Here is a 12,229-nt window from a genome sequence, read left to right on the forward strand (position 1 = left end):
CAGGGATTTTTTTATTATGTTACTTACGCATGGGTGCGTCAATAGACTCTTTAAAGTGTTTAATCCTTATATGTACTAAACACATACTATCATTAGAAAAGCTGATGCCACACCCGCCTGTGTATTTCTATCATACTCACACACACACACACACACAAACAAACACACAAAATAGGAGTAACGTTATTACACAGTAATTAACATATGATATGACAAGATAACATTGTTTCAATAACAGCATTACTACACAAGTAGAAGAGCAATGTAATGTGAAGTGTTACCGACCGGTCTTTCCAGTATCATAAGGAATCAACAGATTCTCATGACTGTGGTAAATCCAAAAGGTAATGTTTGATCTTGTGTGTTCTGTATCTGTGAAAAACAATGACAAGATCTTTAAAGATTAGCATGATTAGTGAGTATCAGATTATCTGATGTAACACTTGTCTCAATTTCTGTACATCATCAAGACAAACTCACATGTTGATACAACATAACAGCTATCCTGCTGTTAGACACCAGCCTTTTTCTACTTGACAAGATTTTCACATTGTCACTAGATGGCAGCAGTGAATACGGCTTAAAAACTTGTCTTGTAAGCTATTGTTTTGGTTGTTGATTTGTACCCTCAATTTATGCCTTCTGGAGAAGTATTTTGTTACATATTCCTGAATGGTTTGTCAAATGTAAAACTATAGAAAAACAGATAAACAGATAAAATCCATACAAACTGCCTTTTTAAGTATTGAGAATACATATTGCACACTTGAGACTTTATGTTGCTAACAATCTATCACTTGGTTTTTACTTTGGTAGCATAAAAAGCGATGAGACTATTAAAGCCACACTCCTTAACATGTGCAAACCCTCAAAGAATTAGCAACAAAAATATAAACAATGGAGAATATGCATCCCATGACATTTTCACATACAAATAGTACTTGATATATATGATACGTCTGCAGTTCTCAATGAATGATTTTTCAGGATCGTGCCACATACATTATTTGTAGCTAATAATAACTACAGCATGCTTGGCACCCATCAGTTACCTAAAAACAAATAAATTAATTTGTCTTGAATTGCTTAAGTTTGTAGTAAAAATGCGGTGTTCCACATCACCTATGACATTGCATTTACATTGCACTAAAGAGGGTCACAAAAATACAAATCAAATACAATTTTATTGGTCACATACACATGGTTAGCAGATGTTAATGAGAGTCTAGCAAAATGCTTGTGCTTCTAGTTCCGACAGTGCAGTAATATCTAACAAGTAATCTAACAATTTCACAACAACTACCTAATACACACAAATCTTGAGGGGTGAAAAATAATGTACGCATAAATATGTGGATGAGTGATGACTGAGCGGCATAGGCAAGATGCAATAGATGGTATAAAATACAGTGTATACATATGAGATGAGTAATGTAAGATATGTAAACATTATTAGTATAATAAGTGCCATTATTTAAAGTGACGAGTGATCCATTCATTAAAGTAGCCAATGATTCGAGTCTGTACGTAGGCAGCAGCCTCTCTGTGTTAGTGATCGCTGTTTAACAGTCTGATGACCTTGATTGATGTTTTTCAGTCTCTCTGTCCCAGCTTTGATGCACCTGTACTGACCTCGCCTACTGGATGTTAACAGGGTGAACAGGCAGTGGCTCGGGTGGTTGTTGTCCTTGATGATCTTTTTGGCCTTCCTGTGAAATCGGGTGCTGTAGGAGTCCTGGAGGGCAGGTAGTTTTCCGCCAGTTATGCGTTGTGCAGACCGCACCACCCTCTGGTGAGCCTTGCGGTTGAGGGTGGTGCAGTTGCCGTACCAGGCGGTGATACAGCCTGACAGGATGCTCTCAATTGTGCATCTGTAAAAGTTGCATCTGTGAGGGTTTCAGGTGAAAAGCCAAAATTCTTCCGCCTCCTGAGGTTGAAGAGGTGTGTACATTTGTGATGTGTACGCAGAGGAAATTAAAACGTTCCACCTTCTCCACTACTGTCCCGTCGATGTGGATAGGGGGGTGCTCCCTCTGCTGTTTCTTGAAGTTCACGATCATCTCCTTTGTTTTTTTTACAATGAGTGAGAGGTTGTTTTCCTGACACCACACTCCGAGTGCCCTGTCTTGTCGTTGTTGGTAATCAAGCCCACTACTGTTGTGTCACCTGCAAACATGATGATTGAGTTGGAGACGTGCATGGCCACGCAGTCATGGGTGAACAGGGAGTACAGGAGGGGGCTGAGCATGCACCCTTGTGGGGCCCCAGTGTTGAGCATCAGCGAAGTGGAGATGTTGTTTCCTATCTTCACCACCTGGAGGCGGCCCGATCAGAAAGTCCAGGACCCAAATGCACAGGGCGGGGTTGAGACCCAGGGCCTCAAGCTTAATGATGAGCTTGAAGGGTACTATGGTGTTGAATGCTGAGCTGTAGTCAATGAACAGCATTCTTACATAGGTATTCCTCTTGTCCAGATGGGATAGGGCAGTGTGCAGTGTGATGGCGATTGCATCGTCTGTGTACATGTTGGGGTGGTATGCAAACTGAAGTGGGTCTAAGGTGGCAGGTAGTGGAGGTGGAGGTGATACGATCCTTGACTAGTCTCTCAAAGAACTTTATGATGACAGAAGTGAGCTTTACGGGGTGATAGTCATTTAGTTCAGTTATCTTTGCCTTCTTGGGTACAGGAACAATGGTGGCCATCTTGAAGCACATGGGGACAGCAGACTGGGATAGGTAGAGATTGAATATGCTCGTAAACACACCAACCAGCGGGTCTGCGCATGTTCTGAGTACGAAACTAGGGACGCCGTCTGGGCCAGCAGCCTTGTGAGGGTCAACATGTTTAAATGTCTTACTCGGGTAGGCCACGGAGAAGGAGAGGGGGGACCCGCAGTCCTTGGCACTGTATTATCCTAAAATACTTTCCTTATGCAAGGTTTCCCATGTCTTAATTTCTCATCAACTTCAATATTATCATAACTGTCTTTTATCTTGTAGGCAAATTACAAGGGATGGACTAATAGCCTTATAGTTTGTACATTATAAAGATAGGCTACAGATTTGCTGTGAATCATAGGCTACTATTGCCAGATTATGCAATTATAAATGCCAGAATAATTTAAGTTTTTGATAAACCTTCCAGATAAACCTAGATAAGTTAAGATAAACAGTCAAAATAAACGTAATAAATGGATAAAATCTAAGTAGGTATACAATCAAGGATTTGGGGGCCAACTGTTGACGCCCATCATCGAGACGCTACATCTACGTCAGACGCAGGTGGCGTTAGAGGGGCGTGTCATGTCTCCATATCAGCTGTACTGTTTAGTGTCATGCTCGCGCTCCATTGATACTGGCTGCCTGTACTAGAGCGTGGAGCGGACTAGGGAAAAACATAAAGGAAAAACGAAAACAATCAAGCGGCAACATTTAATACAATAATGATAGCGACACAACTGCAGGCACTGGCATCCCTTCGGTGACAGTCAAGACATCACAAGGAAGAGGAGGAAGAGCTAGGAGAAGACCGCACATCTGGGAAGACATTTAAAATTAACTAAAGCTTACTTGACCACAGGTAGTTATCGCGCGTCAAATAATATCAAAGTGCAGGTCATGCGGATATCTCCGGGTGGAGATCGAGCTGTGTTTCATTGCTAGTAGAGGTCTTCTTGGGAAGAAGATCACTTATTTTCAGCTGAACAAGAACAGGATAAAGCCATGTCCCGAAGGAAGCAGAGCAAACCCCGGCAGATCAAACGTAAGAACAAATAAGTTCACATTTATCTTTAAAGCGGCAATCAGCTGTTGAAACAATAACAAAGCGAGTTCCCCGCTACTGTTTCGCTAAACAACAGGGATGGGGCTGGATAAATGTAACCACTCTCAAGGAGCTATGGATGCAAGGAGGGGTCACCATGTTGTAACCATGTTTTGAGGCTATACAGCATTTGTTTACAAGTACTTTGTTTACAAACATTGGAATATCTCAAAACCATCTTATATTTTGGGTTCTGATCAAATCAAATTTGATTTGTCACATACACATGGTTAGCAGCTGTTAATGCCAGTGTGGCGAAATGCTTGTGTTTCTAGTTCCGACAATGATGTAATAACCAACGAGTAATCTAACATAACAATTTCACAACAACTACCTTATACACACAAGTGTAAAGGGATGAAGAATATGTACATAACGATATATGAATGAATGATGGTACAGAACGGCATAGGCAAGATGCAGTAGATGGTATCGAGTACAGTAAATACATATGAGATTAGTAATGTAGGGTATGTAAACATATAAAAGTGGCATTGTTTAAAGTGGCTAGTGATACATGTATTACATAAAGATGGCAAGATGCAGTAGATGGTATAGAGTACAGTATATACATATGAGATGAGTAATGTAGGGTATGTACAGTGATGGTATGTACAGTGATGGGGTACAAGTGTTGAACTAATCTCATGAGGCATGTATAAGTTATATTCTTCAAGAATCAATGGGTAAATATTGATTTTTAAGTCAACAAAATGTATGTAGCTACTGCAGATTTCCCCTTTAAGTGTCATTGTGCAGTTGTGAGTGTGATATATATATATATATATATATATATACACTTTGACAGGTGTTGACAGGTTTGTGAAATTCAGCAGTGACCAAAATAATATTTCTAGCATTTACCTGCAAACCTAATTTAAAAATGTTATTATGTAACAATATATTTTAAGGATTTTGTGAAAATGTGCATAGTTTTTTCATTTTGTGTAGGGTAGCCAACAGTTTTACTGATAGCCTAGGCTACTGACACAAACCAATTTTAAAATATAGTCAGCTAGCATAACATTGAGCTCGTAGGCTAGCCTACTATTATAAATGCTAAATAGGCCATACTATAGCATATATATTCAAAATTATTTCAAAATAATGTCATGTTTTATTTTAAATGTGATGTAAAGCACATCTCACTCAGTGGCAAGCAACATCTGCAGGCTTTCCAGCTCAACTCTCCACAGTGAGAGTGTGCAATAAATGATTAAACAATGTGAAACATCATAGAGTGAAAGCTATTATTCATTTAGATCTAGGCTAGGTTACATTTGAAAAATGGTTAATGCGGTCTATCGCGGGAGGTTTAAACGTTGTGTTACCTAATTAGTTAGGGCCATTTAGCCTAACTTGCAGTCTCTCTTTACTTTATTTACAGTTGCTGTAGGCTTAATAAAAAGTTGAATTTGCTCTTTTAAAAACGTTTTGTCCATTGGCAACTGAACTGAAACAGTGGTTTCCTGTTTAATTCTGTTGTGGAAACGTCACTGTTCTCTGAAAAAGGCGATGTGAACACAGATATACAGCGATCCGATCTCAGACGAGATAAAGATTAAAATTTGATCTTTTTTTATTTGTTTTCTGTCTGAGGCTGACGTTGCATTTTCCCCAGGCTTTACTGTTCTTTTTCCAGAGATGGGACACCAGATAGCGCGCCTAGCTGATCTTGCCTGCTGATAGTGGGTTACAATAGGATATTTTTTCATCTATCCTTTTAACTGTAATGCATAGGCTTCCATTTAAAATTGTTTTTATTTTGGTCTGGTGCTTGGTCTCCTTGCTTGACAAGTTCTTCCTGTTTACAAATTGTGTGAAGGTTTGCATGATTATGCAGTTAATGAAAATATTAATAATATTTACTCTCTCTCTCACACACACCCTCACTTACTGACTACTGCTGAGAAGTTGTTTTTCTCTGTTGCCATGCGCTGTTTCAGTTCTTCATCCAGAAGAGATGCCTTGGTCTGATAAACACAGTAGCAATATCTTGGAGGTTGAGTTTGGAAGGGCTGCTCAAAAATAAAGCAGAAAGCGACTCTTGAAAAGGAAAGAGAAATCACATAAGGTAACATTAGTATATGTTAGGCACTGTGTTTAAAGTGCTCATAAAAAGCTTCTAGTAAAAGGCACACCATTGGGCGTTCATGCCAATGGCCCAAATCTACTCCAAATAGGATCTGCAACATGCCATCATCAAAGCAGCCACTGGAAAAGGCTCTTTGACTATAAGTCAAATCCTCTTCATGTTATGTTGTTGATGTTCTGTAGGCTAGCTAGTTGTAATTTAAATAATACAAAAAAAACAATATTTGTTATTTCCTTTTCATAGTGGTCTATCAATAGTGTTCTATCAACTGATCACACATCAGTCTCACGTGGAATGTGGATATAGTCCAGACCCTGGAAAGGATGTATGCGTCTCAGGGTTGTCATAGCCTTTGTCTTTATCAGTTCTTACACCATCATGCTTCCCCGGCCTCTTGACGGTGCACAGAGAAACAAGTCCCATGATTCTCTTGTGCCTTGGCAGACATTTTAATGGAGGAGGAGTGTTGATAAAGACTTGGGGTTGGATTACTTCCACAATATTGTTCCATAAGCATCACAAGCTTGCTTCTTTGTACCAGCCTGTATTTTATGTTATGGTTATAGCACATTTGCTGGAATGATGGTAACAACATTTGGAATGATGGTCCAACAACAAATGTTGTGTCCAGCATTACGGAAGCTGAAAGCCTAAATTCAGGTTAGATATTTGTCTGCTTCTTTTGTGCGTCATTTTCCCAACGGTGAAGATCTCTCAAACTGATTATCCATCCCTCCTTGATGGAAAGATATGCATGCAACCCATTGCATCCGGATCCCAGGGCTTTTATTTTGGCGGTTGAGATGGGAGACAGGATAAGCAGGGCGGCGATCGCTCTCCGATATTATGAGCATGAGACAGATGAAGGCGATTGGGATGGAGCTTGCATTATAATTACATTCGGCTGCTGCATTCTCATCTTTGTTGTGTTTGTGTTGTTGTTTGGGACTAGCTGGGGGTATCTCTAGATACTTTAAAAAGTGGGAGAAGAGGATAAGACCAGAAACAGGGATGGTAGGTCTGATAAGGCAACAACAAAAAGAGCCTGGAATACAGACATGGTAGATGGATGTATTGTAGGTTTAAAAGCAGGCAGCTTCCCCTCTGAGATGTGCAGGGCTGATAAGGCCGCCTGCTGATCACTGGTAGATAAGCTCAGGCAGATCCACAGATACAGCTGCAACTCTCTCTGCAGCTCTGCCCTCATGACATCACGGGTAAAGCTCAGAGGTCACCATGAATAATGCATGGCCTCCTATAGAAACCATGATGCCATGTCTATAGGTTCAGCCACCTCTGAATTACCCATTGACCTTATCTCTTCAGACCATGGAAGTTTCTTTATGCATCAACTTTTTAATTTAGATTTTATATTTGTAACATTTGTATGGATGATTGTAACCCTTTTCTATATTATCTGACATACTTTTAACTTTCTGGTTCACATGACAGTTTCATAGTTATACAATTGAAACATTGATCCAATCTTCCCAAGCCAGTACCAAAGAAAACCACTGTGTCAGACAAACACACACACTCATAAACCCATATGCCCATATATACACACAGCGCCTTGGTGGCTTTCTCTTGTGTGTTTTTCCTTATTTGTTCTGCTTTTAGCTCGATGTGAACTTTTGATAAGCCCTGGGGGCCGATCTCCGGTGCAGATAGAGATTGCCAAGTATGATTAGAGTTGTTATCAGCACAGAGCAGGCAGGAGCTAAGACTCCACTGCAATAGCAAAGCGACACGTAGGAGCAGCAAGGCCTGGACCCTGGCAATCAGTTCCACCGTTAATGTGATTAATGTTGTTGTATAATTAGATGATAGGTGTGAATGCATTTCTCTCCCTCCCTCATTCAACCTCATCTTTTTCCCCGCCCCATTTTTTTTCCTAACAAGCATTGTAGATGATTAATTTAATTAAAACTAATACCACATATTACTCAGTGTAGATTCCATGTAAGATACCATTGAGATGCAGGGAAATTTGTGTTCATCGATGATTATCTTGAATGTGTTTTTTGGGGGGGCGAAAAATCAAGAGCATAACTTCATACTGCTAAAAGGGGGGGGGGGGATTAGAGAAAAGTACAGCATCAGCATAATGCTTAAAGTTGTTGATTTTTCTACATATTAGATGACAGATTAAGTTGGAATTGAGATGGTTTTAAATAGTCTGTTCAGTTTGAGAACATTATTTTTAGGGATTTGCTCATCTTGTTGGTGTGTTGTGTGTATCAGTTTATTTTGCACTTACGTTATGGTCTATAGAGCTGATGACTGTGAACAGTGTTATTGGAATGGGTGAGTGGTCTGTTAGTGGAGGGAAGTTGGCAGGGTTACAGAGGAAATGTTGCCTGTTTGGTGTGTGGATGAGTTATTACACCTTCCTGCTATTTACTCTGGGGACCGTGTAGCGTGAATTGTGATGCTCTGCTCTTTGGCCCCCCTGGAGCCATTGTAAACGGTTTCACCTCTGACCTCTGAGGCAAGAACCGCCTATAAAGAGAGAATACTTACTTAAAGGCCCAGTGCAGTCAAAAACTTTAGACATTTCTGTGTTTTTATACAATATATATAAAATATAATGTATATATTACATACAGTACCAGTCAAAAGTTTGGACACACCTACTCATTCAAGGGTTTTTCTTTATTTTTACTATTTTCTACATTGTAAAATAATAGTAAAGACATCAAAACTATGAAATAACACATGGAATCATGTAGTAACCAAAAAAGTGTTAAATGAATCAAAATATATTTTAGATTATTTAAGGTTCCCACCATTTGCCTTGATGATGGCTTTGCACACTCTTGGCATTCTTTCAACCAGCTTCATGAGGTAGTCATCTGGAATGCATTTTAATTAACAGCTTTCTTGAAAAGTTAATTTGTGGAATTTCTTTCCTCCTTAATGCGATTGAGCCAATCAATTGTGTTGTGACAAAGTAGGGGTGGTATACAGAAGATAGCCTTATCTGGTAAACGACCAAGTCCATATTATGGCTAGAACAGCTCAAAAAAGCAAAGAGAAACGACAGTCCTTCATTACTTTAAGACATGAAGATCAGTCAATCAGGAAAACTCATCCCAAACCATCTCAATTGGGTTGAGCTCGTCCAGGTCATCTGATGCAGCACTCCATCACTCTCCTTTTTGGTCAAATAGCCCTTACACAGCCTGGAGGTGTGTTGTGTCATTGTCCTGTTGAAAAACAAAAGATAGTCCCGCTAAGCGCAAACCAAATGGGATGGCGTATCGCTGAAGAATGCTGTGGTTGTGATTAGGGATGCACGATATATCGGTGAACATATGGGAATCGGATGATTATTAGCTAAAAATGCCAACATCGGTATCGGCCCGATGTCTAGTTTAATGCCGATGTGCAAAACTGATGTCAAAGCTGACGTGCATACCTATATAATGTAGATGACGTAATGACGCCACATAAAATGTTGCACTACACGTGCAACATAGCATTACTAACCTAGCCCACAATATCTTCTGTGTGGATCGAGCAGTCAACAAGTCGAGCAGTCATTTGAAAGAGTAAGAACATTTCAGTGAGACAATTCAAAGGCAAAATCCATTAAAGCCAAGATAATAGAATTCATTGCCCTTGACAATCAACTGTTTTCTGTCGTGGGTGATGTTGGCTTTCGCCGACTGGTCAAGCACCGGTACAGACTATCAAGTGCGCTGTTTTTCAGATGTTGCCCTACCGGAGTTACTGCTATTAGCTTCACGGCATGCATACTATAGAACGCCGTTTGGGTCTTTGCGTTTCAAAAAATATACAGTAGCACTGTCAAAGCTGTACAAAATGTCTGCAAACACCGGCCATGAACGATGTGTTTACAATACCGCATTGGTAATAAAGCATAATTTGTTTGACCGCAACTTCTGGGGTAGCTAGCTTTAGCTTCGTACCTAGCTAGCACCAATACAACCAGCCTGAAAACAGTAGAAACTGCAGTAATTTTCATTAATCTTAGCAATGATTTAGGAATCCTTGTGAGTAAGTATTAGCTAGGTTGCCACTTGTTGTTCACCAATTGAAATTAAACGTCAGTTCATGAAAACAAATAGCTATCCAGCTACTTAACCCTGTTTCCCAAAGCTAACGTTATAAACAGCCAGCTAGCTTCATCTGGCTAGTGAGGCTCGACCGGACCATGTTATGTGTTGTGAAGCTAGCAACAATAAGGATTAGGCACAATAGTGGAATTTCAGTTTGCCTTCAAAATAAAAGTATGTAATGGACAGTGATGCAAATGAATACAAATAGTAGAATTATGCCATACTTTTATTTTGAAGGCTAACCGCAAAGCCCACTATTATGGCCAATCCTTATTATGGCTAGCTTCACATAGATGGGTCCGACCACCATTAATCAAATAAGAACTGTCTTAATTTATAAGGTTATTTTAGACGATGACACCTAGCTATATAGTTGGCTAGCTAACTAGAGCTACTGAAACAGATGTCGTTTTGCTATGTTTTTGGGGAAGAACATTGTTTGCATCCATGAGCTCGCTAACTAGCTTTTTTTATGACCAGCGAGACAACTTTACCAGCATCATAGTATACATATCGATGGATCGTTGTGACACATGAAATAGGAGTGATTGTGTAATAACTACGTAAAAAAATGTGTGAATGCGTTAAATTATTATGTGACGTGCAGTCATATTCTGATCCTGATTGGTCAACAAGCTTATTTGACACGTCAAATAGTATTACTTGACGCATATATTTTATGACACGCAAAGACCCAAGCGGTGTTCCATAGAAATCCTGGTTGAGAATGAAACGACTGAAGAAATTAATAAATCCTCTTCAGTCTACCCCCTACTTTTTCGAACATTCTGTTAAAAATTCTGTTAAAAATCGCTACTCATGCCAGGAATATAGTATATGCATATGATTAGTATGTGTGGATAGAAAACACTCTGAAGTTTCTAAAACTGGTTAAATCACGGCTGTGACTATAACAGAGTGTGTGTTTCATCGAAAAGCGCAAGAAAAACTGGTCACTGAAAACTGAAAAAAATATCCATGCGCCACTTGCATGTATTGTTTAAGGGACACCAAATTAAATGGGGCCGAGATTGCAATTCCTTCAGCTTCCACACGATGTCGCCAGTCTTGTCAATTTCCTGGGAGTTATTTCTTGGTCAAACAAAGGAGAGAGATTCCATTCCATCCGGTCTCCGACAGGACGTCTTGGAAGAGAGATTTCCCAAACATGATTTGAAGACTTGGAGCTATTGAATACACCGCCCCGTGTTCAATTTGATAGATTATTAACGTTTACTAATACCTAAAGTTGGATTACAAAAGTATTTCGAAGTGTTTTGTGAAAGTTTATCATCGACTTTTTTAATTTAAAAAAATGACGCTGCGTTTTGAAACAGTGTTTTTTTCTGAATCACACAGTTTCCATAGATGGATATTTTGGGTATATATGGACCGATTTAATCGAAAAAAATACCCAATAGTGATGTTTATGGGGCATATAGGAGTGCCAACAAAGAAGCTCGTCAAAGGTAATGAATGTTTTATATTTTATTTCTGCTATTTGTGTAGCGCCGGCTACGCTAATTCTTTTGTTTACGTCGCCTTCAGGTATTTTGGGGTGTTGCATGCTATCAGATAATAGCTTCTCATGCTTTCGCCGAAAAGCATTTTAAAAATCTGACTTGTTGGCTAGATTCACAACGAGTGTAGCTTTAATTCAATACCCTGCATGTGTGTTTTAATGAACGTTTGAGTTTTAACGAGTACATTTAGCGTAGCGCATTTGCATTTCCAGGTGTCTAGATGAGACATCTGCGTCTCAGGTAGGAGCAAGAAGTTTAACAATGAAACAGCGCAGCAAGTAAGTGAAATAAATAGTTTTTGATTATGTTTTACTGGTAATGGGGACATAAGTAAATGCCAACCAAATTTTTGGGGGGTCAGTGTGTGTGTGTGTGTGTGAACTTTATTTAACTAGGCAAGTCAGTTGAGAACAAATTCTTATTTACAATGACGGCCTACCCCGGCCAAACCCAGACGACGCTGAGCCAATTGTGCGCCAATCACTGCCAGATGTGAGACAGCCTGGATTTGAACCAGGGACTGTAGTGACACCTCTTGCACTGAGATGCGGTGCCTTAGACCGCTGCGTCCATGTGTGTTAACTATTTAACTGTACTAGAATGCTTCAAAGGCCACTAATATTTTAAACATTGGTTATCGGTATCAGTGTCTTTTTTTTTGGCAAGGAAAATATCAAGTATCGGCCAAAAATGTAATATCGGT

General features: G+C 39.6%; 1 protein-coding gene across 3 annotated transcripts in view; it reads left to right on the forward strand.

Moving 5' to 3' along the window:
- Positions 1-3,274: 3,274 nt before the first annotated feature.
- LOC110494451 (zinc finger protein ZFPM1) overlaps positions 3,275-12,229 on the forward strand; it is a 93,893-nt gene continuing 84,938 nt past the window's right edge. Inside the window, exon 1 of one of the 3 annotated variants that reach the window (XM_021569506.3) lies at positions 3,275-3,763. In XM_021569506.3, coding sequence (XP_021425181.3) covers positions 3,724-3,763 — 40 coding nt within the window. In that variant the 5' untranslated portion in view covers positions 3,275-3,723. The remainder of the gene's footprint in view (positions 3,764-12,229) is intronic. The other 2 variants (XM_090205724.1, XM_090205716.1) reach the window with 2 other exon arrangements.

The sequence above is a fragment of the Oncorhynchus mykiss genome, chromosome 2, assembly GCF_057628025.1.
Source record: "Oncorhynchus mykiss isolate SJ-2025 chromosome 2, ASM5762802v1, whole genome shotgun sequence".
Lineage (NCBI taxonomy): Eukaryota > Metazoa > Chordata > Actinopteri > Salmoniformes > Salmonidae > Oncorhynchus > Oncorhynchus mykiss.